General features: G+C 41.9%; 1 protein-coding gene across 10 annotated transcripts; it reads right to left on the bottom strand.

The window, feature by feature from the left end:
- Window positions 1-2,000: 2,000 nt before the first annotated feature.
- Window positions 2,001-27,046, bottom strand: MCMDC2 (minichromosome maintenance domain containing 2). 10 transcript variants are annotated; one of them, XM_073330967.1, is made up of 16 exons: window positions 26,956-27,046; window positions 22,430-22,491; window positions 21,464-21,657; window positions 21,206-21,336; window positions 21,053-21,112; window positions 20,502-20,697; window positions 18,846-18,968; window positions 18,599-18,706; window positions 13,794-13,922; window positions 12,119-12,356; window positions 8,729-8,934; window positions 7,217-7,383; window positions 6,595-6,771; window positions 4,673-4,815; window positions 3,910-4,019; window positions 2,297-2,901 (listed from the first exon to the last, which is right to left on the bottom strand). In XM_073330967.1, exons 3-16 carry the CDS (start codon window positions 21,561-21,563, stop codon window positions 2,735-2,737), a joined length of 2,055 nt encoding a protein of 684 aa, XP_073187068.1. In that variant the 5' UTR covers window positions 21,564-21,657; window positions 22,430-22,491; window positions 26,956-27,046; the 3' UTR covers window positions 2,297-2,734. The 10 variants fall into 10 exon arrangements, with proteins under 10 accessions (XP_073187071.1, XP_073187074.1, XP_073187073.1 ...); XM_073330968.1 differs by lacking the exon at window positions 26,956-27,046 and adding an exon at window positions 26,076-26,363; XM_073330965.1 differs by lacking the exon at window positions 26,956-27,046 and adding an exon at window positions 26,028-26,363.
- Window positions 27,047-27,409: the final 363 nt, after the last annotated feature.

Here is a 27,409-nt window from a genome sequence, read left to right on the forward strand (position 1 = left end):
GCAAAGCCATCCACTATGACCTGCACATTTCCCAGGGTCACTACCCTTGATATCAGCAGATCTTTGATTGCGTGGGCTACTTGCATCACAGCAGCTCCAACAGTAGATTTGCCCGCTCCAACAGTAGATTTGCCCACTCCAAATTGATTCCCAACTGCCCGGTAGCTGTCTGGCGTTGCAAGCTTCCACAGGGCTATCGCCACTCGCTTCTCAACTGTGAGGGCTGCTCTCATCTTGGTATTCATGCACCTCAGGGCAGGGGAAAGCAAGTCACAAAGTTCCATGAAAGTGCCCCTACGCATGCAAAAGTTTCACAGCCACTGGGAATCATCCCAGACCCGCAACACTATGCGGTCCCACCAGTCTGTGCTTGTTTCCCGAGCCCAGAATCGGCGTTCCACAGCATGAACCTGCCCCATTAGCACCATGATGCTGCATTGGCAGGGCCCATGCTTTCAGAGAAATCTGTGTCCATGTCCTGATCACTCACGTGACCGCGCTGACGTCGCCTCCTCGCCCGGTACTGCTTTGCCATGTTCTGGTGCTGCATATACTGCTGGATAATGTGTGTGGTGTTTAATGTGCTCCTAATTGCCAAAGTGAGCTGAGCGGCCTCCGTGCTTGCCTTGGTATGGCGTCCGCACAGAAAAAAGGCGCGGAACAATTGTCTGCCGTTGCTCTGACGGAGGGAGGGGCGACTGACGACACAGCTTACAGGGGGTCAACAAAGGGCGTGGCTTTACATCAAGGAGTATTTCAGGCAGGACTTCACAGAGGGTTCCAATAAGAAATGGTGCACCTAAGTTATTGTTCTTATTGGAACAAGGAGGTTAGTCTGGCCTCTGATTGATACATGGCTAGATTTACCTTGCTGCACCTTCTCTGTGAGTGACTGCAGTGTGACCTAGAGGAATGAGTCCCCTAGACAGGGGAGGGGGGGAAGCAAATGAGTACAAAACAAATCTGGTCTATTTCTTGTTTTGATCCACTCCATCTATCTTTTACATCTTTGGCTGGCAGCAGACGGTGCAGAAGGACTGCAAGCCATCCACATCGCATGGCTGCTCGGCAGAAGATGTTGCAATACGACTGCTAGCCATCCCCATCTCTTGCCTGCCCGGCAGAAGATGGTACAGTACGACTGCTAGCAATCCGTATTGCCTGCCTGCTCACCATAAGACGGTTCAATAGGACTGACTGCAGGACTAAAGAGAATGACCTGGTCAAGTCACTCCACACTTAGCCCGGCTGACGTGGCCAGGAGCACCTCAGACATGACGATGACAGCTACCAGTCATATTGCACCGTCTGCTGCCAGAAGGCAATGGGTTGCTGCTACTGTGTAGCAATGCAGTACCGTGTCTGCCAGCACCCAGGAGACATACTGTGACGGTTACCTGAGCGGGCTCCATGCTTGCCGTGGTATGGCGTCTGCACAGGTAACTCAGGAAAAAAGGCGCGAAATGATTGTCTGCCCTTGCTTTCATGGAGGGAGGGAACGGGGGCCTGATGATATGTACCCAGAACCACCCGCAACAATGTTTTAGCCCCATCAGGCATTGGGATCTCAACCCAGAATTCCAATGGGCAGCAGAGACTGCGGGAACTGTGGGATAGCTATCCACAGTGCAACGCTCCGGAAGTCGACGCTAGCCTCGGTACTGTGGAAGCACTCCGCTGAGTTACTGCACTTAGAGCATTTTCTGTGGGGACACACACACTCGAATATATAAAACAGATTTCTAAAAAACCGACTTCTATAAATTCGACCTGATTTCGTAGTGTAGACATACCCTAAGACTAATAACTTGTCATTCTGATTACTAGAGGCAGCACTGTCTAGTGGCTGAGGGTACTGGACAGGGAGTCAGGAGACCTGGGTTCTGTCATACAGGTCATGACTAGTAGGCAAGTTACTTTGCACCTCCGTTTCCCCTCCTATCCTTTGTCTCTTCTGTTTAGACTAGAGTATGAGCTCTTCAGTGCCGGGACTGTCTCCTATTAGGTGCTAAACAAACAATGGGGCCCTCATTTCACTTCAAGGCCTCTAAGTGCTACTGGAATACAAATAATAAAATAGCTATCATACCGCTAAACATGTCTGAATAAAAAGATAGTTGTTTAAAAACATTTAGTATGTACATACACACAGTTTTTATGAAGCACTTTTGATGTGTAGTTGAAAGAACTGCAGCAGCAAAAAAGCCCACAGAATGCAGACAAAATTTAATCACTAGATTCTGAATAAATTGTTCTACAAACTACTTTTTAGATTATAAGTCATTTGACAGCAGCCATTCATTTTTTTTAAAACCATTTTTATTTAAACTTTTGTTTTCCTCTTATTCCTAATATAAGTTTCTCACTACCATTCACTTGGTACATTTTAATATTTGTGGGGTCATGAGCATTGTCACCTACTTAGTATTTCCAGCAGCAAGCAGCACGAGTATGGTGCTTTGCTTTTCTTCTCTGGGTCATCTTATCTTTAGATGTCACAGCTTTGAGAAGCCAGCAGTCTAGTGGTATGTTCAGTCTGAGAAACTTAACGTGTAATATTGTTTAATTTTGAGTTGGTTACAAACTTTTATCCATAGGAGTAGCAATTTCATAAAACATCAGTTTTCATATACATTTTGCAGTAGCATCACTCTAAAACTTTAAATTTGTTTACATTTTCTAAAAAAATTAAAACTTTGAAGTAGGAACAAGCTCTGCTTTCAGAATGGGTTCTTTATTCTTCACTAGTAGTAACATGTGTTCCAGGGCCATATGTGGCAATAAACTGTAACAGTTGCTGATGGCACTGCATCAGATAAACATCTCTTTGCTGCAGAGAGTTTTCATCAATGAGGTCAAATGGAAACACTGCATTTGGAGCTACACAAAATACAGAGGCACCTACACAAAGAATAATTGAATTTAAAATGTTATGTTAATAGATTCCATACACTCCTGGAAAATCCTCTTGCCCAACGGTTCTGCTTCATCTTAGTGACATTTGAAAGGATGACTTATGGAAAGAACACCAACCACATGTTATAAAATAATATTTCTACCTTGTTCTCTAATTTTCTGTCTCTTTAAAAAATGCTCCTGTGGGTTTGGTATCAGATATGAGCTTTACACTTCTTCTGGTTTGAATTTAGTTCAACTCAATAGCAATCTGCCTTGAAATTCCAAGAGGCAGGTAAGATACTCCATTAAGCTCTTGCACATGGAGGTTCTGACACTCGGATCCTTTAATGATTCTTCTACAGCCACAGGGAGCTCATTGCAGGATCAGGACTCATGACAGGAAAAATTCCTTCTCACCTGGGAATTTCCTAACATTACAATATATCAGATCTTTTGTGTAAAAGAAACCTTGGGACTATCATCCTCTACTGTTATAACTTGAAAAAAAATCTCTTGCTATGGAGAAGAAAAATTGATTTTAAGTCTAAAATGGCTGGTGCTTATTGCCTTTGAAATGTAATGCTATGTCAGAAATTTCAATTCATCAGTATTAAGCTCCTGACACCATTAATATGAGGTATCTAGAGTGTCTTTGGTAGATCCACCCTTCTAATTAGGGAATGAGTAGGAGGAAAGCTGTAAATGTTGTCTGAGAAGCCAGGTACAGCCAAAATAATTCTTGCTTCTCAGAGTGGTGTTTTGCTTTAGCATTCTGTTCCTATCAAGTCAACTTTGCTACTTTACTCTTAGCATGGAAACAGTGCTTTAACTAAGAAAACACAGGTATTTCTATCCAAATTTGAGATGCCTTAATTCAAACTTGATTAGATCTTTGATCTAGTTTAATTGTGTTTAAATTTAATGTTAAGTGACCAAATATAAAAAAACTACACATTTAAACCTAATACTAACTAACAAACATCCAGTCAGTTAACACTTAGTTATTTTTACCGTGTTTTAAAGTGACAGATGATTCAAATAACAAGACAGCAATCAATACATCTTCCTCAAGTACTTTCCTCCTTAAACTCAGTTTAGTGTGTGCTTCAGACAATGAAACCCTAAAAGACAAAAATGCCAGTGTCTCAAACAGTATATTACACAAAATATATTGGTGTACTCTGCAATGACTACATAAAAAGCTAACTATAGGGGCAATCAATAGTACTCCTGTAGTTTATTTTCCATACCATAGCCAAGTTTTAAACGCTTAAATACTGTGGGGGGTATTCAAATGATTTCAAGTGGGCAAAGTTACATATTGATTGTTCCATCACAGCCAAATATGTACAGAACTATTTTGTGCATCACTTGTCCCACAATATTCTGGGAATGCATGTTGTATGAAACTAGTAGGGGACTATAATTATTGCATTGCTCAAGCACTAAGGTATTGAATTCAGGATATTGCAACAATCAACTCAATTTCTTTATTTTTGTAGATTTGTGTCAGAACTAGTTACTCTAACTGTGAGGTTTGGCTTTTAAATAGCCATTATTTTTCATGCCTGGCAAATGAGCAAATAAATTTATTCAAACAGACATTTCTGGAGATATTCTGAGAAATTCAGGAAATCTGAACATCCTACAATTATAAATTCTGTATAAACTACTATACAGGCCTAGACAGAAAAATTGAAGGCCTTTGTATCCAAAGATCTCCCAAGTAGGCATGAAGAAGTTAAGCAATTTAATTAGGAAAATTAAAACGTACAGGATTTTCAGTGCAGACGTTGATAGTTTTGATCCATGAATAGAATCTGTTCTGATTCTGCGACTTGCTAGGTAGTAGCCATGAATGAGTCTTTCTGCTTCTGAACTGAGTTCTACTTGCAAATTCTTAGCAAATGCAATAAGCTAAAAACAGCATAAATTTTAAATATTTAAGGAATACTGTTGAAAACTTACAACCGAAGCTCATTTTGATATTCATATCAGTTGCATAGTATTAATATATCTAGACAATATTTTCCATATTAACGCAATATTTAAAAAGGATTATGACCATTTACACAGCAATATGGCTGTCTCAGGTATAGAAACAAGTAATTTGTTCACAAATCTATTAAATTTAAACAAATATGCTAGAAACTCCCTCAATCATTTTAAATAAATATTCTCTAGTGTACTGAAATATTCATTTGAAATAAACATGCACTATACTAATAGAAAGGTTCCAATCTTGTTCACACTGCATACTGGAGATCTACTTTTTTTAAAATTACATTTATCAACACTATTGTTTCAAAAAACCAAGAGACCAAATGGAGTTTAATAGTTTGGCTCTTTAAAAGGAGAGTATATAAATGGCTTCAAATGTGTACAAAACAGATTAATTTTTAGTATGAGAAAGGTTTAAACTCTGAACGTAAGTTTTGTTCAGATTTGTGTGCTATCCCTATTTTTAATCTGTACATGTAATTTAGGACATTAGTTGTGCATGTTTTGTTCATTAGCCTATAATTATGAAACTGGGCCAAATTCAGTCGTGGTAGCAGGAGATGAGGTCACTGGAAATGAACTTGCTTGCACCAGGTCTGAATTTGGATGATGTTTCAGGGTTAAACTTTTAAAACCCAATTTCTATCCTCCTGAATGCAAATAGTTAACCAAAATTTGATTTAAAAATAGTTCCCCATATTGTTGGCCGCTCTCTTGGGATACCTGTTGCTGATTTCATTGCACTGGACAGTCAGATTACCTCTAGTTTAAATTTTAAGTACTAACTCTCAGCCAGACAATGGTCAGTTCAACTGATTTACTGAGCATCTGCTATTGCTGGAACTTGTACTGCTACCATGAGAATCTCTGACTGAACAACAAAGGAGCTGTGTAGCTCCTGATGCCGGTGGTAGCCTGTGATATGTCAGTAGTGTTTAAAAATTTGTGTAGAAACCCCAAAAAGCAACCTGGTACATAGAAGATACAATGAAGTTGTTTGTCACATATACATTAGCATCTTTCAAAAAGTGTATTTTTCCTGCTAATAGACATTTTCTTACTGTGATTTAGGGTGAAATCAGATTAATTGCAATTAAAGTTTTACGTTTTGAAGTGCCTTGAGTGGTGCAGGAACATGAATATTCTGTTAGTATCAAATGTGCATCAGGTCACTATAGAGTTGGACCATGTTCAATTCAGTAACTATAGTGTCCATCCTGCACAATTAGGCTGCTGTGAATATTAATAAGTCAGCCTTTTTTAAAAAATATTAAATAGTCATTACTGTTTTGCTTATACTCTGATAATATATACCTGCATTTTCCTTCCTGGAAGAGGTGCGCACACATCCCTGTGCCCTCAGAAAGCAGTTCTTCTGGAAATAACATGATTTAATACTACTTACAACAACATATTTAGTCCTGAGGTGGTACTTTGCAGAACAGATACAAAGAGGGTGCTACCCCACTAGATAAATGTTCAGAAAATACCGCTAATTTATAGATGGGAAATTGATTTTATCCATGAAAATGGCAAAACTCATGTTGACTTCAGTGAGAGCACAAGGGGGCACGGAATAATAAGTGAATATCTGCAGCGCTGGAAGTATACAAATCATCTCAGGAAAACCACATCACGCCAAGTAATAGTGCTAAATTATCAAATACAATTTTGTTCTGAACTAGAGCTAGTTACCTCTTCATAATCTTGTGTTCTGAACTGCTGGGAGATCATATAAGGTACTTCTTCTGGATCAATGGCTTTTTTCACGATGTGATCCAAAAGAGGAAGAGTTAGTTGGCAAGATAATTCATTGCAGTGTATCAACAGCCCAAAAGCATCTATAAGGTTAGCTGATACCGATCTCAAGTCCTAAACAGAATAAAACCCAAAGCAATATGACTGAAAAGCTCAACTGCTTATTTTTCAATCAACATAAAAAAATCAATTTACTTCTGAGTATACTGTAGAGAACATGGCAGGCTCTTCCCCTCCGTGTTAGGTGTGCAAGTGCAAAGGTATTTTGAGTGAAATTACTATGGGGGGGGGGAATAGGGTAGTCCAATGTCACACATGGACGCACTCTACAATCCTGTTTATTCAAAGGCTGTAGGAGCAGGATAAACCCTTGTATAAATAAAGGCTTCATGTTTAGAAAAGCTGGCCTATTTTAGAGGATATGGGCTTTAAAGTGACTTCACTGTGGCTTCTGCGGAGATGTCACCTATTTATGTTTGTTTCCATTGTTTTACATGTAGTATTGTTTACATCTCCAGACTCGTTACATAACTTTGCCATAACAAAGTATATGTTTTACCAGCTTGCCAATTAGAGTGTTATCCTTTTGTACATATTTTTTGGAAGACGAATCCTCATTTACAAAAGTCCAGAAACTGGTCTGAATTGGAAGAATAACTTGCTGGTCAACATCTTCTCCATACTTCTTTCCAGGAATAAATACTGTAGTGGTTCTGCTCTCCAGCACTATCAGGTCAAACAAACATGTTATTTACTTAAACTACTGTAATGTAACATTAAATCTATAATCCCGGTTATAGGATCTGAGAATAATTCCAAATACATATTGTACTTAGTTTTTATGGAAAGGTCAGGATCTCTTCAAAGTAACTGATAGAAAATTGTAAAAGTAATCCTAATGCATTTAGTGCAGGGGGGTGGAGAAAATACTCATGCATGCAAGAACCACTGTACTCTCCAGCTAAAGATTTTCATATCCCTATGACAAGAACATGCCATCTAGTCCACTTTGCAGAAAGGATGGGTCATTACACAAAGTAAAAGCTATTTCCGCATGCTCATTTTTTTCCTCCTTACCGTTACTCACACCTCCTTGTCAATTGAAATGGGCCATCCTGATTATCACTACAAAAGGTTTTTTTCTCCTGCTGATAATAGCCTACCTTAATTAATTGGTCTTGTTACAGTTGGTATAGCAACACCCATTTTTTCATGTTCTGTGTATATATATCTTCCTACTGTATTTTCCACTCCATGCATCTGATGAAGTGGGTTTTAGACCACGCAAGCTTATACCCAAATAGATTTTAGTCTCTAAGATGCCACAAGTACTCCTAGTTTTTTTTACTTACATCAAACTAATTCAGTTAGCTAGCTGTACACAAGGCAGTGTAACACACTCTCTTGGTAAACTAACTAGCGCTAAGATACCACCCTTGGTCTGTATGTAAGTTAAACAAAACAGAGGGTTATGTTGTTTTGCTTTGTTCAAATTACTATAGCTGTGATACAGACAAAGGAGTGCTCCATCTTCAAGAACAGGCTTTCTCTCTAAAACTTACCACGCCATGCGAAAATGTGCTTAGTTTGCATCAACTCCTAAATATAATTTGAGGGCTCTCCAGTGCCAGGACTTGTATCCTGCATAAGCTAGTTTTCTATAATTTAAAAATAGTTAATGTAGTAGGTAGCTCTTCTGCCCTAGTAAGTCTGTGATCCTATCATGCCTTCCTTTAAGATCCACTCATGTAAAAATCTCATTAATCTTCCCCAGTACTGTTAATATCCACTCACTTTTCCCCCTATCTATGGCATATATGAGATTTTTCTGATGATAGAGAAGGTGATTTTCTCAGCAGTTAGGGAGAAATAATAACATCCCTGTCAAGAGTGCATGAGAGTAGAGTTGCAGTTAGGATTTAAAGGCCCCTGAACAAATTGAAGAAACTAACTTTGTCGCGGCCTGGTGGTCCCCAATGTCTAGCCCTGGCTCTACCTGTCTCTCCTCTAGCACTGATTTCTTCCCTCTTCTGATTGCTCAGTATATGCAGAATGGCGTTGTACTGGTTACCTGACTGCAGAAGTTCAAGTTTATCCTTTTTATGTGACAACAAATCTCCTATGAAGCAGATACCACCTTTGGCCAGCAGAGCACTGCAAGCCTGAATGCTAGCAGTTCCAGTTCCATGCTTATCTTTGGACACAGTAGGAAAAACGTCATTAGATGCTGGGTGCCGTATGCCACGGGCTACAAGACAAACACTGTAATTCAAGAGCCTAGGGAAAAAATAATTGTCAGCAATTTGCAACACCTGCAAAAAATTTAGTTAAATTATTTTCCCTTTACACAAACTAATGGTATTTATAAAATTGGTATTAAAAGTACACACATAGGCACTTGATTTGAATAAGGTAGAGCATTTAGAAAGAAAAAAATAAGTAATTTTATAAGAGTATAAAATATTTCTGAATATTAAGGTAAAACCCAGGGTTTCCTTTACGTAACCACAAAATGGGCACTAGTTGAAATAGTTGCTCCTCTTTATCTTTAATAGTTTCCTTCGAGTAGCACTAACTACATGAAGAAGCATAACTTCCATCTGTATTCTAATTTAATATTCTTAAATTGGTCTAGCATACAAGGCAAAATTCTGAGTTGGGTCAGAGGAGGGATTGAATTGTCTTCCCACATTGCTAGTGTCTGATTCTGTCCCATTGAAGGCAATAGAAGTTTTACCGACTTTAAAGAGTGCAGGATCAAGCCTCTACTGCCGTAGTCCTGACCATTTTGCCTCATGTATGGTGACTGGGGAAAGGGCTGTAAATCTACATAGAAGTGGACCCAAAGACTCTGAGGCATGGGTACAGTTAGAGTATTGATTGGAGACCCAGGTTCAAATTCCTGCTCTGCCAAAAATTTCCTGTGTGACTTTGGACAAGTCACTTAACACCCTGATTTTTAAAGGTATTTAGGCACCTAAATACCTTTAGCAATCTAGTTCTTAGTCTCTCTGTGCCTCAATTCTCCAACTGCAAAATGGGGATAATAGTACTTCCCTACCTCTCAGGAGTGTTGTGAGAATTAAAGGCATTTAAATATTGGGCAATGCTTAGATATTACAGTAAAAGAGGCTATATAAGTATCTGAGATGAGATTTGTAAGGTACTTTGTTATCCTATATATAATTTTGTGGGTTACTGTGAATAGTGAAGGCCTCAGGGGGAGACTGTAAAGTGCTATGTGTACTTCTGAGACCCTATAGATAACAATAACTAAGCATTCATAGGGTGCAACATATTGTTAAGCAAGTGTTTCTATTCTCACCTCTTTTTCAGTTACTCATAACTTCTGAAAAAAAATTTGTTTTAATCTTTTCATGCTTGGCTTCAAACAAAGGTAATTTTTTTAAAAAATTGAGCTAAACATGTTCAATTAATCATTTGTGAAAGGATGGGATAGTGAGGAAAGCATTTCTCCCATTGCCTGAATATTTTCCTGACCTTTGTTGCAGTTGAAACTCAAATGGCTGAAAACAAAGTTCACACTTGCCATGTTTGTAGGCCTTTTTGAGGAAGCATAATGATGTCATGTTTGTGTGGGGAGAGGGGAAATAGAGATTTAAAATTGTGTCAAACATGCACAGTAGAAAAGTTGTATTCATATTATGAATGATTACTAAGGTAATTTGAGTCCAATAGTGGCTTTCTGAGGGGGTGACTATTTAAACTTTTTTTTTAAATCAAAGATTTCCCATAATTGCTATCATCAGGTCAGCTCCACCATCAGTAGCAAGAGTGGGTACACTGGTGTGGGTGCACAACCATCAGTGTTTTTACCACTGTCAACTATACCCACTCAGGTCAAAACTAGGGTTGCCAACTTTCTAATTGCACAAAACTGAACACCCCTGCCCCTTCTCTGACGCCCTGTCCCCCCCCCTCACTCCATCCCCTTTCCCTCCATCGCTCGCTCTCTCCCACCCTCACTCACTTTAACTGGGCTGGGGTAGGGTGTTGGGATACAGAAGGGGGTAAGGGCTCTGGCTGGGGGTATGGGCTCGGGATGAGGAGTTTGAGGTGCAGGAGGGGGTTCTAGGCTGGAGCTGAGGGGTTCAGAGTGCAGGAGCGGGCTCAGGGCTGGGGTGCTGGCTCCTGCTGGGGGTGTGGGCTCTGAGGTGGGGCTGGGAATGAGGGGTTTGGAGTGCAGGAGGGGGCTCAGGGCTGGGGCCGAGGGTTGGGTGCAGGGTCTGGGAGTGAGTTTGGGTGCGGGAGGGGATTCTGACCTGGGGCAGAGGGTGGGGCTGCAGGGTCAGGGAAGAAGTTAGGTACAAGAGGAGGGTTCTTACCTGGGGCAGGGGGTACGGGGCATGGGCTCCAGCCAGACAGCACTTACCTCAGGCAGCTCCCAGCCAGTGGCACAGCAGTGCTAAGGCAGGCTCCCTGACTGCCCCGGCTCTGCACAGCTCCTGGGAGTGGCCGCCATGTCCAGGCCCTAGGTGGCATGGCCAGCCAGTTCTGCATGGTGCACACTGCCCACACTTGAAGGCGCTACCTCCGCAGCTCCTAGCCAATGAGAGCTGCGGAGGCAGCGCTTGGGGCAGGGGCAGCACGCGGTACTTCCCTGATCACATCTGCTCCCAGGGGCTGCAGGGATATGCCAGTCGCTTCCAGGAGCCGTGCGGAGCCAGGGCAGGCAAGGAGCCTGCCTTAGCCCCACTGTGCCACTGACGGGGTCAGTGGTGCTGACTGGAGCCACCAGGGTCCCTTTTTGACCGGCCATTCCGGTCGAAAACTAGACACCTGGCAACCAAGAGTCAAAACAACACAGAGATAAAAATACCAGCAGCCATTTGAACCTTGTTAATCACTGATGGAGCTGAACTGGAGGTCACAACAGTGATATTTTTGACAAAATAGCTAGTTTAGAAAAGACTAAAGTGCTATATCAGAGTGACTTAAGGCTTGAGAGGGGCAAATCTTTGCTTCTGTAGCCATAGATTGTAGTCCTTTGAATAGCAACTTTAGAAGGACTATAGTTAGGCCTCTGCTAAACAGGACTGATGCTAGAAATTCGGCAAGTTAATTAGAAGATTGATCATTCAATGCTTTACTCGTTAAAAGCAAAGCCTTAAATTTCACCATGGACATAAGCAGCAGGTCAGTTAATCCCACTGGATCGCACGTGCCCCACATGACCATCACGTAGTTTGCTTCCCTCTCAGCAGTATAATAATGAAGACCTGGCACACGGATGACAAAGGAAGGGAGAGCTCAGAAATCAAAAATTTATATCCTTTATTAAAAAAAGTTATTTTGCTGAGTAAAACCCCAGGATACAATTTAAAGTGTGAACTCTGTTTTCCTTTTGAGAAAATATCAAGCCTCTCTATATAAAAACTTGGCAAATCTTTTATTTAAAGTCAAATGTGCTTATAAAAAAAAAATACAGGTATCAGTTTACCTATCTGCTATTAGAGTGTCACTGGTCACAATCAAAAGATCCAGGTAATCTCCTGTCTCACTGTCTCTGTCACACGTCTGGACTAGACTCAACAGTATGGACAGTTTAAGAGTATTGTAAGTGCCTGGTGGGACAACTTGAGAAGCAAAGATGTTGGCAAGTATGGCTGTAAACCTCCAACGTGAACTTGAAGTCAAGGAGAGCAGATACTTAAAATTCTCACTGATACAAGAAGTACCTAATATAAAAAAAAGGATATCTTAAACACTTAACAGAGTTATTCATATAATTAAAACAAATCAGCATTAGGTAGATCCTATTATCAGAAAAAAAAATAATTAAACGAGGTATATTTGGAATTTATTTTAGGATAACAAATATTCAGACTGTGAACAGCTTAAAATGTTAGTTTTACTATTATTAAGCAGGTAAAGGACACTGTGTCCACTAATACATATTGAGTAAGAGAGCCAGTACATAAATTGAAATTATATGGCCATCTAAGATACAATCTAAATATACCTGTGACAGACTGACAATATTTGCATCATCCTGGACAAACTTTATGGAATGAAGTTAAATCTTGCTGAGTTAGGATTGATACCTTTGGGGGCCATTGTATTAAAAATGCAGTTCTGTATGTGTTATTGTGGAGTTATATGTAACTCCTTTAGGAGACGGGAGAGGTAATGTAATTCCTTCAGTTATTAGCCCTTGTGAAGCTACTCTCTGGTAAGTTCCTCATCTACTAGTTCAAACTGGATTCTCCAGGGACCAACAGAAAAAGAAAAGATTTTTGGTTAAATAGCCTGGTTTTAAACAGGCTCAGTGCCTTCTTCCAGATCCAGCAAACAGACAGGCCCCAATCCTTAGGGGAGGATTGGAAGGATGTGGCCTACTGAGGTCCCATAAGACTCTGTGCTTGTTCTGAGCTAAAGCTGTGATGAACTTGAAATCACAAGGAAATGCCTTTGGTGAGGTATTGAAGGATTGCCTCTGCCCGAGAGCATGTTAGGAATGAAGTGATCTCTAGTAAGCTTATTAGCATGCGTATAGGTTCTTTTATTGTTTTTAATATGTTTTCTCTGTAATGCTTTCTATCTTAATTAAATAGACTTACTTAGAAAGAACTGTGTGGTAACTTACAACGATGGGCAGTCACATTGTTAACCATCTCTGAAGAGAAAGCAAGCAGATGTGCTTGGGCAGCCTGTCTGATGGAAATAACACAGTGAAGGCAGGGGACTGTGCGGCCTGGAAATACCCATCAGAAGGGAGTGAGACAAAGGTCTCCAACCAAGAAAAGCCATAGCTGGAGACTGGAAGCCTGAGGCGAAATCCAGTTGCCGTTGGTCTGAACTGAGACAATACCCTCTAATGAAAAGCAGAGCTTAGAAATAAGATAATGGAAAAGCACCTCAATAAATAATGCTCTGTAGTTTCCTAAATAGACAGAAGTGGACAATAATATTGTGTGTTTTTATTGGGTGACAGCAATATTGGGCAAAAAAAACAATTGGGACAAGTCCATACTCAGGATTACTAGATGGAAAGTACCAAAGTGGTTTCCAAACCTGGATCTCTGTGTACTAGCAGACTGCACTAAGGGTCAACCCTTTGATCTAATAAAAATATCTATTTTTAGTCATTTTAATTTACTATACAGCTTTCTTACCTTCTGGACTACAGAGCTGTATACTGTTGACTTCTATACACACTGTAACTTGTGAGCAGTTTTGTACGCAGGCCGGAATTCCTATAAACCTATACCTATTTCCTATTTTCATTTTGTTCGACAATTCATCTAGAAAAAATAAATATACATGGAAATACAGGGATTTATTAGAAAATGCAAAATTTTAACATAGGGCATTTTTATATGTTAAACCAGTGGTTCAGATTAGAAAATATAATTTAGAGGAAGCAGCACACACAACAGTTTGATTCAATGCAGCCTTGAAGAATGGGAATAGAACTATGCAGGTAGACAATGCATAACAGTTTAGGGCACCAGGTGAGGGAAGTAGGTGGGACGAGCCATTGGATGATTTTTTATTGAGAAAATGGATAATGCAGTTTTGAACTGAAACACAAAGGAGAATGTTCGTACTCTCAGACCTCTGCTCTGAGATTTGCAGTGTTCTCATGATCACTTATTGTCAAGTAAATGTGATGGCAAAATGCCTTAGTAAAGGAAGATTAGAAAGACAAGGTTGGTGAGATAATATCTTTTATTGGATCAACTTATGTTGATGAGAGATACAAGCTTTCAAGCTTATACAGAACTCTTCTTCAGAAGCAAGGACCTAGAATAAATAGATTAAAAGAAAATGCAAAAACATATTTGGAAACCTTCAAATTTCTGTTCATGTCATTCAAAACCTGTACTGTCTTTGGTAAGGTTTGTAATGTAAGTTACATGCAACCTAGTATGGGCCTGAGCTGTGAGATGCTATGTCCTGTCAGTGCCCACTGAAGCTGATGGAAGTTGAGGGCACACATTACCTCACAGGATTCAGCCCAAAGGCTTTACTTTGTGATAATACACATACAGGATCACTAGTTAGTTGTGTTGCTTGTTATTTTGGAGTAAATGGATTAACACACATTTTTCAATAAATATAAAGAAATAGATGAATTTATAAACATGTTAAATAGCAAGCACCAAAGCAGAACTAATGATTTTTTAAAAATGGAAAAGGGTTACAATACTGCAAAAAATATTTTGGAGCCTGTAGTTGAATTTTCACATTCCAAATACTGTATTGTTTGCAATGGAAGTTAGAAACCTCAGAAGCCAGAGATCATGAAAAAATAAGGAAAATGGCTAGATTGAGGAAGGATATTACAAAAAATGTTAAGTCACTGAAAAACAATATAACCAGAGGAAGGAGGAAGAAACAAGTTACACAGAAAGTGCATCCGATGAAGTGAGCTGTAGCTCACGAAAGCTCATGCTCAAATAAATTGGTTAGTCTCTAAGGTGCCACAAGTACTCCTTTTCTTTTTGCGAATACAGACTAACACGGCTGTTACTCTGAAACCTGACAGAAAGTGAGATAATGCTGAACTGGCAAGACATTTTAATTAAGTAACTAGGGCCCTACCAAATTCGCAGTCCATTTTGGTCAATTTCACAGTCCTAGGATTTTTAAAATAGCAAATGTCATGATTTCAGCTATTTAAATATGAAATTTCAGGGTGTCATAATTGTAGGGGTCCTGACTCAAAAAGGAGTTGTGGGGAGTCGCCAAGTTATTGTGTGTGTGTGTGGGGGGGGGTGGGTTTCAATACTGCTACCCCTACAGCAGCAGGATACGGACCCTGGACTTCAGGAAAGCAGACTTCGACTCCCTCAGGGAACGGATGGCCAGGATCCCCTGGGGGACTAACTTGAAGGGGAAAGGAGTCCAGGAGAGCTGGCTGTATTTCAAGGAATCCCTGTTGAGGTTACAGGGACAAACCATCCCGATGAGTCGAAAGAATAGTAAATATGGCAGGCGACCAGCTTGGCTTAATGGTGAAATCCTAGCGGATCTTAAACATAAAAAAGAAGCTTACAAGAAGTGGAAGGTTGGACATATGACCAGGGAAGAGTATAAAAATATTGCTCGGGCATGTAGGAATGATATCAGGAGGGCCAAATCGCACCTGGAGCTGCAGCTAGCGAGAGATGTCAAGAGTAACAAGAAGGGTTTCTTCAGGTAGGTTGGCAACAAGAAGAAAGCCAAGGAAAGTGTGGGCCCCTTACTGAATGAGGGAGGCAACCTAGTGACAGAGGATGTGGAAAAAGCTAATGTACTCAATGCTTTTTTTGCCTCTGTTTTCACTAACAAGGTCAGCTCCCAGACTGCTGCGCTGGGCATCACAAAATGCGGAAGAGATGGCCAGCCCTCTGTGGAGATAGAGGCGGTTAGGGACTATTTAGAAAAGCTGGACGTGCACAAGTCCATGGGGCCGGACGAGTTGCATCCGAGAGTGCTGAAGGAATTGGCGGCTGTGATTGCAGAGCCACTGGCCATTATCTTTGAAAACTCATGGCGAACCGGGGAAGTCCCGGATGACTGGAAAAACGCTAATGTAGTGCCAATCTTTAAAAAAGGGAAGAAGGAAGATCCTGGGAACTACAGGCCAGTCAGCCTCACCACAGTCCCTGGAAAAATCATGGAGCAGGTCCTCAAAGAATCAATCCTGAAGCACTTAGAGGAGAGGAAAGTGATCAGGAACAGTCAGCATGGATTCACCAAGGGAAGGTCATGCCTGACTAATCTAATTGCCTTTTACGATGAGATTACTGGTTCTGTGGATGAAGGGAAAGCAGTGGATGTATTGTTTCTTGACTTTAGCAAAGCTTTTGACACGGTCTCCCATAGTATTCTTGTCAGCAAGTTAAGGAAGTATGGGCTGGATGAATGCACTATAAGGTGGGTAGAAAGCTGGCTAGATTGTCGGGCTCAACGGGTTGTGATCAATGGCTCCATGTCTAGTTGGCAGCCGGTATCAAGTGGAGTGCCCCAAGGGTCGGTCCTGGGGCCGGTTTTATTCAATATCTTCATAAATGATCTGGAGAATGGTGTGGATTGCACTCTCAGCAAATTTGCGGATGATACTAAACTGGGAGGAGTGGTAGATACGCTGGAGGGGAGGGATAGGATACAGAAGGACCTAGACCAATTGGAAGATTGGGCCAAAAGGAATCTGATGAGGTTCAATAAGGATAAGTGCAGGGTCCTGCACTTAGGACGGAAGAACCCAATGCACAGCTACAGACTAGGGACCGAATGGCTAGGCAGCAGTTCTGCGGAAAAGGACCTAGGGGTGACAGTGGACGAGAAGCTGGATATGAGTCAGCAGTGTGCCCTTGTTGCCAAGAAGGCCAATGGCATTTTGGGATGTATAAGTAGGGGCATAGCGAGCAGATCGAGGGACGTGATCGTTCCCCTCTATTCGACATTGGTGAGGCCTCATCTGGAGTACTGTGTCCAGTTTTGGGCCCCACACTTCAAGAAGGATGTGGATAAATTGGAGAGAGTCCAGCGAAGGGCAACAAAAATGATTAGGGGACTGGAACACATGAGTTATGAGGAGAGGCTGAGGGAGCTGGGATTGTTTAGCCTGCAGAAGAGAAGAATGAGGGGGGATTTGATAGCTGCTTTCAACTACCTGAAAGGGGGTTCCAAAGAGGATGGCTCTAGACTGTTCTCAATGGTAGCAGATGACAGAACGAGGAGTAATGGTCTCAAGTTGCAGTGGGGGAGGTTTAGATTGGATATTAGGAAAAACTTTTTCACTAAGAGGGTGGTGAAACACTGGAATGCGTTACCTAGGGAGGTGGTAGAATCTCCTTCCTTAGAGGTTTTTAAGGTCAGGCTTGACAAAGCCCTGGCTGGGATGATTTAACTGGGAATTGGTCCTGCTTCGAGCAGGGGGTTGGACTAGATGACCTTCTGGGGTCCCTTCCAACCCTGATATTCTATGATTCTACCCTTACTTCTGCGCTGCTGCAGTCAGTGGTGCAACCTTCAGAGCTGGGCAGATGGAGAGAGGCGGTTGCTGGCTGAGAGCCCAGCTCTGAAGGAAGAGCTGCCGCCAGCAGCAGCGCAGAAGTAAGGATGGTATGGTATGGCATTTGCCACCCTTACTTCTGCACTGCTGCTGGTGGGGCACTGCCTTCAGAGCTGGGCACCCAGCCAACAGCCGCCACTCTCTGGCTGCCAAGCTCTGAAGGCAGCACAGAAGGGTGGCAATTCCACTATCTCCCCTATAATAATCTTGTGACACCCTGCCCTCCGGCAACTCCCTTTTGAGTCAGGACCCCCAATTTGAGAAACTCTTGTTGACCCTGTAAAATCAGTATAGTATAGGCTAAGAGCACACAAAAGACCAGATTTCATGGGGGAAGACCAGGTCTCACGGTCCATGATATGTTTTTCCTGGCCATGAATTAGGTAGGGCCCTATAAATAACACATCAGAATAAGTATGAATGAACCAATGTTTTGACATGTGTTGTCTTTAACTGCCTGGCTTACAACATGGGGTTCCTTTTCAAATAAAAATGACATAATCAACTAAATATAAACTATAATTATTTTCACGATTTTGTCCAGAGAAATGAATATATAAGGAAACTAAGGATTTCTTCCCATTAAAAAGCCGTTTTACAAGAATACCATTCAGTTCTAAAAAAGAAAAGGAGTACTTGTGGCACCTTAGAGACTAACAAATTTTATTTGAGCATAAGCTTTCGTGAGCTACATCCCCATCGGATGAAGTGAGCTGTAGCTCACGAAAGCTTACGCTCAAATAAAATTTGTTAGTCTCTAAGGTGCCACAAGTACTCCTTTTCTTTTTGCGGATACAGACTAACACGGCTGCTACTCTGAAACCTGATTCAGTTCTAAAACATTTCTGTTTAAGCAGATAGATCTCATTCAATTTTATCATTATATTTGGATAGATGAATACACAGCCTACTCACCTCTTAGGAAAACTGTAAAAGACTGAATCCTGAAATGTGGTTTATTGTTGGAATATCCTTGGAAAGCACTCAGAGCTTTTGCATCTATCATTTCAACTAGCTGTTTATCTTACAAAATAAACAGGTGTAGAATGTTATATTTCTTAAGAGTGGTACTTTACTCTTTAAAGAATAAGCTAAGTAAATAAAAATGTATCAAAAGTAGAAAGATAATTTAGAAATAAAAATAAAACTACATAATTCTTACCACCAAGTACTCTAAATTTCATGTCTTCTCGCAGTGGTGAAGCACATAAACTGCATACAAAATCATTCCTCACTGTTGCAGACTCTGTAGCTCCAGGTATATGCACTCTTATATAATTAAACCCTAATAGAAAGCATTACATAGACTATATAGCCAAATATTTCTTCACATTTAGTCATAATAATCTGTAATGAACTTTATGTTACTTAAAATATATAATTGGTTTTAAATGCAGCTTATTCCAGTTTACTATGTGGTAACAAGTATAAGCTCTGAAAACTTCCTGGCTCTTTAAAAATGGCACACAGCCTTCATTTTAATTCCCCAATCAGAGTGGTAGAGTGAGTAAAGCATTAAATTGAGAATCAGGAGTTCTCAAGTGTCATATTTTCTTGTTCTTAAGATGAACAGCTTTATTGCATGTTCTATGTTTCTCTCATGACTTGGGAGTCTCTCCCCCTGCCACCAAATAAAAATCAATAATTATGGCGTACTGCCCCTCCAAGCCACATACAACAATCATCAGAAGTTTGAGAGCTGGGGCTCAGAGCTTCAACCCCACTCCTGTTGAAGCCCCGAGCCCCGGCAGGTGTGCCCTGCAGAGCTGATGCCCTGAGACCCCCCTCCCTGCTGTACAGAAGCCCCTACCCCACCTCCCCACTGCAAGGCAGAGGTCCCGAGCAGTCCCCTCCCAGTCTGGTAGGTGGAGAATGGGGTTTGCAAGCCACACTTTAACGGTAAAAGAACTGCATGTGGCTTGCGAGCCACAGTTTGGCCACCCCTGGATTATAGTTTTACCACTGGATGGCAGAACTGCCTATTACAGATTCTTAACCTCATCATGTTAGCCTGGTTTTGTGAGAAGCAGTCAGAGAGATGATATGTTCCTATGTGCTCCATTCAAAACTACATGAGGTCTCTACGTTTAATATAGGTCTTCTTGATTAAAAACATAATTACAATGTGTTCTAAAATGAGTATTCTAACATTGGGAATTAGCTTCTCTTTTACACCTTCACAGTCCCTATGATTGTAAAAAACAATTTTAGGGGTTTATCCTGCAAAAGCTTAAGCATCAGAGTAATTTTACGCAGGGGAAAGTTAATAAATCCTAGACTGCTGTGAAGGAATCAGTCCTCATCTAGTCCTGCTGTATAGGCAGGAGTCTGACACTGGCCAGGTCTTCACTAGAAACTTTTGCTGGTATAAGAACATTGGTTAGGGTATGAGTCTTTACAACATTTTTATACAGGCAAACAGCCCTTGTGTACATACAGTTTACCAGCAAAAAATCCTTTAATCAGTATAGCTTATTTTGTTCAGGGAACTGTAATAAGCTACACTGGCAAAAGAACTGGCCAGTATAAGCTGTCTCTGCTTAGGGGACAGAGCGGGGAGTTTGCTGATATATAGGCAAACCCTTTGTAATGTAAATCTGGCCGCTGACCAGAATAAATCAGAAAGTTGTGATGCTCTCGCTACATCAAAATGCATCCTAGATATGCAGTTCCTTTGTGTAAATTACATAAAATCTATACAGGAAAATGCCAAATTTGTCTTAGATTTTAATGTAAATAATGTGTTTGAGTTAATGGGCTAATCAATCAGAGAACCTTTTGAGTTTAGAACTTCTTATTTTACATTTTTTTTTCTTACCTTCAGAAAATGGACAGGTTTCCTCAGAACAAAGGAATCTTGCTCCTTGTGTGTATTTCATTACAGTTCCCATTGCAATCACTATTCCTTCTGACATATAAAATCTCTGAGACATGTAATCAAGTGGAAACTCACAAAGGCTGAGAACATAACTTGGCAGCGGAGGCAAATGTGTTGGTTTCAACACTATATTAATCTCATGAAAGAAAAAGGGTTGCGTTAAAACAAAAATCTTTTTTATTTGAAATGTTTAGTATAAATGACAAATACTCATGTACAAAACCCAATGTGGTGCACAGTTACAAAAACATATTCCAGGGACGTGCCAAATAAGGTGAAAATAGCTCATAGTCATATATATCCACCTTGTCATACTCAGAGTATGCATGGGTAAGAAGTTCCAACTATTTTTTGTTTAGATTGATAGGACTGTTGAATGAAAGTGAAAATTAAAACTGAAAAATTAACACCGAAAAGATCTCTAAATACAACTTAATATTGCTTGAAAATTATTTTATTTTTATCTAAACTGGTAAAAAGTTTAAACTCACTTGGGCCTCTGTCTGTAATTGTTCAATTAATGACAGTGTTTTAATAGCTATGAAACAGACCTGTAATTCAAAAATAAAATGATTTTGCAAAGAAAAATTTGGTTTAAAATGTTGAATACATTTCTGCCTCTGTAAACATACAAGTTCACTTACCGACTGAAAAATCTGTGCAGCTTTCATGGGTTTGTGCAGAATCTGATTTCCAAGAGCTGCATCCAACTCAGCAATATCAGAAGGATTTACCGAAATAATGAATCGATAGACAGCATAACTTTGCTTTGAGTCTGTCAGAGCAGAGAGTCAATAAGCAAGTATCTTAGAGCACAAAATATAGAAATAAGGTTATTTTTCTTTAAACCAACTTTGTTTGGTCTGTCAATATTAATAGAAGGTTTACTGAACAAACAGTACCATTATATTGCTTGCAATCATCCACAAATTTCTGAAGGCCACCACTCCTATCAAGGTAAATAAGGGCAACCTCTTTCATTTTCAGAAGATCTGGTCTCATCTTCCAGTGAAGTTCTATGCTCTCTTTTATCAAAATGTTAGAATATATTAATATAAATCATAGGTGGTGGAATTAGCGTCAGAGCTCAAGAATGCTGTAATAATAAAATAAGTAAGGATAAAACATATATAATAAGGACATCATACCAATCAAAAGTGAAACTAGGAGCCAAGAAACTAAGCAAAGACAAATATTGCCTTCTTCTGTAACATTACAAACAATGTAACTCTTTCAGAAATATTTTTGTCTGAATTCCCCTTTAAAATGGAAAGTCCCTTGCCCACAAAGAAATACAGTATTATGTTGTTAATGTAAATTTTCTAATAATAATGTTCCAGTATTTTGAGACAGTGAACTATTTTGTGACTTTTACAACTTAGAGAGCCCAGAAAAGCGTGCCATTCTTTAACAAAAATTCTAAGGTTTTTGTGTAGTATAGAGTTATACCCACATAGGAAAAAAAAAATCACACAGTATTTCTGTGCATTAACTAGACAATGCCTTATGGGGAAGGGCAGTACAACGAGTCAGTCAAGTTTTTACCCAGAGTGAAATGGCGTTAACAATTTTAACCTAATGTTAATCTATGTATTTCCTTTATGTTTTCAAATTTAGGCCTTGATCCATGCAGAGGCTTATGCTAATTCTTAATTTTATGCAGGTGAGTAAAACCAATGGAACTATTCATATGCATAAAGTTAAGTATATGCATACGTGTTTTCAGGACTGTGATCTTATTTTGTAAGCTCCTTGGGGTAGGCTGCTTGCACTTTTATTTGTTTGGTCTATATTGTACATTAGGCACATAAATGTTGTTATATAAACACATTAACAAGTAATCAGAAATCATATATGTTGTTTCTTACTTTAAATTCTCCTTTCTCCAAGTATCCAGGTCCACAGATTCTTCTTGCAGATCCCCTGCCAACTTAAGGAGAAGGAACCAGACCAGTCAGTCATCATGGACCTGGAGTTAAACTCTGCACCAGAAGTGCCTATTTCCTATTCTCTTCTGCATCCAGATCCACAGATCCCACAGTGTGATTTTCACAGGATGCAGCACAATCAGGAAAAGTGACTTACTCTAAACACTCAAATATTTACAATTTTTTAAATTTAAAAACATATATTTTTACTAAGACCTTACCCATGTAGCGCCTTCCAGCTAAATGTGGTTTAGACTGAAGATTGCTAGTCCAGTTTGTACATATCTGTCTAGTTTGCTTCCTTCTAGATCTCATCTCCACAGAAATTCATTGTGATGGAATATATCTGTGTTCACACCTCACACACTATTGTAATAATCTTTGTACAAGGAATGCCTTTGAGGTCTTATTAGAAAACTCGTAATTTGATGATCAGTGATATGGTAAAATGTGTATAGCAGCTTTATGTGTTAAGTTATAAATTTCCTCTGTATGATGTTAAAAATACATGTGCAGACTCACATATCACCAAACAGGTCAAACAGACCTGTTTTGAACAAAGTGTATGCTTGTCTTAATTGGCATTAACACAGTAAACAGAGTCATCAACCAATAAAAGGGGAAAGAAGAAAACAAAGAGCTCACACAGGTGAAAAAGCCCAGCAGGGAACATCCTTCCTCCAGTAGACTACCTGTCTCCTGGTTCTCAGCTGGAAATGCTTTTCAAAGAGAGACTAAAACACTATAAAAAGGCAAGGCAAACACCCCAAGACACCTCTCTCTCTCTCCCCCCGCACCTTAGAAGGCAATGGCAATAACTGTTGGACATTAGGAGCGGTGCTCTGACCTGAAGAGTTTGGTCAGTAATGTTGCTGGAAGCATGTGTTGAGAAACTATGCTTGAATCTAATACAGTTTGTTAAATTAGACATTAGAAAGTGTTTTATCTTTATGAGTTTAATAATATTTAATAATTTATTACTTTTATGCCTCATTACTTGTACTCACTTAAAATCTCTCTCTTTGTAGTTAATAAACTTGGTTTATCTAATCCAGTGAGTTTATATGAAAATGTCTGGGTAACTCTATTTAAGGTAGTAAACTGTTGTATTCCCTTAAAGGAATAAGAGATTTAATATACAGTAACTCCTTGCTTAACATAGTAGTTATGTTCCTGAAAAATGCGACTTTAAGCAAAACGATGTTAAGTGAATCCAATTTCCCCATAAGAATTAATGTAAATAGTGGGGGTTAGCTTCTAGGGAAATTTTTTTCACCAGACAAAAAATATATTTTATATATATATTATGCACACACAGAGTATAAGTTTTAAACAAACAATTTAATACTGTACACAGCAATGATGACTGTGAAGCTTGGTTGAGGTGGTGAAGTTAGAGGGTGGAAGAGGGTGGGCTATTTCCCAGGCGATGCCTTACTGCTAAATGATGAACTAGCATTTGGCAGAACCCTCAAGGGTTAACATGTTGTTGTTAATGTAGCCTCACACTCTATAAGGCAGCACGAATGGAGGGAGGGGAGACAGCATGGTAGACAGAGACACAAACCATGTGCGTGGGGGAGAGAGAGATGTGCATTGCCCCTTTAAGTACACTGACCCCATTCTAAGTATATTGCCTTTAAAAAAAATCAGGAAGTTGAGACTACAGCTGAGGCCTGCAAGCCCTCTCTGTCCTGAGCCCAGTCCTGCTCTATATGGAGAAGGGGTAAACAGGGGGCAGGAGTAGGGGGGAGGGGGACATCCTGACATTAGCCCCCCTCTCTTCCCTCCTCCCCTTCACAGCAAGCAGGAGGCTCCCAGGAGCAGCTCCAAGGCAGAGGGCAGGAGCAGCACATGGCAGTGTGGGGAGGGACAGCTGAACTGCCGGCAATTGGTAGCCTGCTGGGAGGCTGCTGCACAGGGAACTTAGGGGGAGCTGATAGCAGGGCTGCCGGACCACCCTGGTTCCAAGCCCCCACCAGCTAGCTGTAACGGGCTGCTTTTCCTGCAAGCAGTGGACAAAGCAGACGGCTGCCAAACGACATTATAAGGGAGCACTGCAGAACTTTAAATGAGCATGTTCCCTAATTGATCAGCAAGGTAACAACGAAACAATGTTAACCGGGAAGACTTTAAGTGAAGAGTTACTGTATTTGGACTGTCCAGGATATAGCTGGGCAGAAAAAGACATACATTTCTGGGGGGAAATCTAGAGTTGGGAGTTCGTTGGGATCACCCTGCAGAATAGACTCATAGAAGGTTAGCATAACCAAGGCTGGTGAGAGCCAGGGTGTGACCAGTTACATAAACACATCTGGGAGTGACCTTCCTGCTGGTGGCTGTTTCTGAGCAGTCCTGGTTGGAGGAGGCATTGCAAGGAACCCCAGGTTACAGGGCAAGGATGAAAAACCTGCCCAACAAATCTGGGTAGCACCCTGGTATATCACATTCACCCTGTGCAGATGGCCAACCCAAGACACCACTTAAGTCTTCAAAAATAGCTCTGGCCATCCACTACAGTTGAGGAAGCAGAACTGGTGGGCTTTTCACAGGGGGCAGAGCTTACTCAAGGAAGACCTCCTGTAGTATCTGTGGAACTAGATGTGAAGGGAAAATGCAGTCATGTAAACATCTCAATGAGATAACTGGATGCTTATGAAGAGCAGCCTGTAAGATGGGATAAGGCAAAACTATATATATTGTGTGTGTGTCTTGTGGGCATGTGCAAGGGAATATGAAGTAAGGGCTTAAAGTGTTAAAATGAAAAACTGTAACCGCAACATGAGGAATGATTCCATTAGAGTGTTCTCTAACTCCTGGGAATTGCTCCCACATGACCTGCAGCTGCTTTGATAAACGTTGCTCTGTTCCTTAAAACCTCAAAGAAAATGGATCACATTCCATTAAATTCAAGCCATGCACATCCAATTTAAGTACACCCACACAGACTGACAGCAACCAGGTACAGACCAATCCAGCTACCCAGAGTTTCTTTCTGCCACCCCACTGACACTACACTGCTGCAGAGAGAAGAAAATATGGGACTGCTGCAGTTTAAAATACTATTCATGTTATTCCTAGACACACATTGTTTGAACACTAGCTGGATACCCTGGCACACTGAACTGCCCAGCCAGACAGACACCCACCCCAATTATCCTCCCTGCTGGCAACACTACCCCCCTTACCTGCTGGCACCTCTACACCCTCCCCATTACCCCCCCCCCCCACCTGCTGGTACCACTACATATCACCGCTGGCATCACTACACACACACCCCCATTGAGACACTACCCCATCTTACCCCCAGCACCTCTACACCCTTCCCACCTTACCTGCTGACACCATTACACCCCTCACCACAGACCCACTACCCCCCCCCCCGGCCTGCTGGCACCTCTACACTCCCCCCACTGACCCACTACCCCCCTTACCTGCTAGCATCTCTACACCCCACCACTGGCACCATTACATCCCCCACTGACCCACTACCCCCCTTAACCACGGGCATCTCTACACCCCCACTACCTCCTCTTACCTGCTTGCACCACTATCCTCCCACCGCGGATCCACTACCGCCCCTTACCCACTGGCACCCCGCCCACTCCGCCAGGCGTGCGCAGCCCCTGCCACAGCACTGCCACGATACTTGCAGAGGCAGCAGGTCAGAGGGAGGGGCGAGAGCTGCCCCCCGGGGAGGCGGGGGCAGGAGAGTGGCTGGGAGGGGCCTTCTTCGGGCGCAGCCTCAGGCGGAGGCGGGAGGAGCTCCTCACCCCTCCCGCCCGGCCGCTCACCCACCGAGAGGCGTGGGCCTGAGGCGCCTGCCGCCTCCCTGAGCGGCGCTTAGCTGGGCTCCGCGAGGCTGGGAAGAGCGGGCCGGAGTCCGGGCGCAACAGCGGCCCCAGGCGGCCGAGGGGTGTCGTTGCACATGAAAAGCTCCAGGCGTGCGGGTGTGTCGGGGGGACGGAGGGCGTGAGCGGCCCTGTCTGTCTGCCGGCTCGCACCCCGCCTCCCCACACCCGGGCACCTGCTGGGTCCCAGCAATGAGCCACCCACCCCACCCCGGGTCCAGCACAAGATGGCCCCCCTCAGCGTGGGGCCTCCGCCTGCCGCAGAGCACCTATGCTGATGTGCCCCCTCCCCACACACACGCAGCAAGGCGCCTGCTCTGATAAGTCCTCCCCCACACACCGTGGCGGGGACTTCCCCCCAAACTGATGCTCCTTTCTCCCCTCCGCCCTACAGCGGGATACGTACTAACGCAGCCCAAGGTGCGCCAGGCTAAAACCCTAATTCCTCCCAGTGCAGGATGCCGGCCCCACCATCCAAGGCACTCCCACCTAGGCTCAAGATTGATGCATCTGCAGGGCCCCCTCAGCGGTGACCCCCTCCCCAGGCTGTTCTGTCCCCCAACATAGAGCCCCCCCATTACCCACAGACATAATTAAATTCCCATAGAGCATTACCTGAGCTCCCTATGCCTCCTCCTTCCCCCGTGTGGCGTGCTATGAAAACTTCAGGAGGGTTGAAAATATTTATCAACGCTCCACTTGGGCCAGCTCCCGCTGCATTTAAGCCCTGCCCACAGAGGTATTCCCACCCCAAAGTGCAGCCACCTGGGCCCTGTCCTTAGACACCCAGTCGTATACACTGTTTCATGTGTCACCTGCTGGGTAACAACATGAGAGGACTCCATGTTTCTAAGAACTGAACTAGCTCTTTATTAAGAAAACTATTTACAGAGATGCTGCAACTGCAGCCAGCATTCCAGCCTTGTGCACACAGACTGACCTGGTGCTTCGTCCAAACTCTTCCCACCTGAACCTCTCCTCCTCCTTCCACAGTTTGGGCTGATTTATTATCTCTTTCTTTTTAACAGTTTTTTTCTGTGGACTAACCTATAACCAAGAGCCAACTGAA

Source organism: Lepidochelys kempii, chromosome 2, assembly GCF_965140265.1.
Source record: "Lepidochelys kempii isolate rLepKem1 chromosome 2, rLepKem1.hap2, whole genome shotgun sequence".
Lineage (NCBI taxonomy): Eukaryota > Metazoa > Chordata > Testudines > Cheloniidae > Lepidochelys > Lepidochelys kempii.

What these genes read in the sequence shown, in the direction of transcription:
- MCMDC2 (XM_073330967.1), bottom strand. Translation starts at nt 21,563, where the DNA reads ATGAGACCAGATCTTCTGAAAATGAAAGAGGTTGCCCTTATTTACCTT. An exon ending in AACCTGTCCATTTTCTGAAG is followed by an intron (nt 18,969 to 20,501) that starts GTAAGAAAAAAA and finishes GCTTTCTATTAG; the next exon opens with GGTTTAATTATATAAGAGTG. An exon ending in GAACACAAGATTATGAAGAG is followed by an intron (nt 4,816 to 6,594) that starts GTAACTAGCTCT and finishes TGCTGTTTTTAG; the next exon opens with CTTATTGCATTTGCTAAGAA.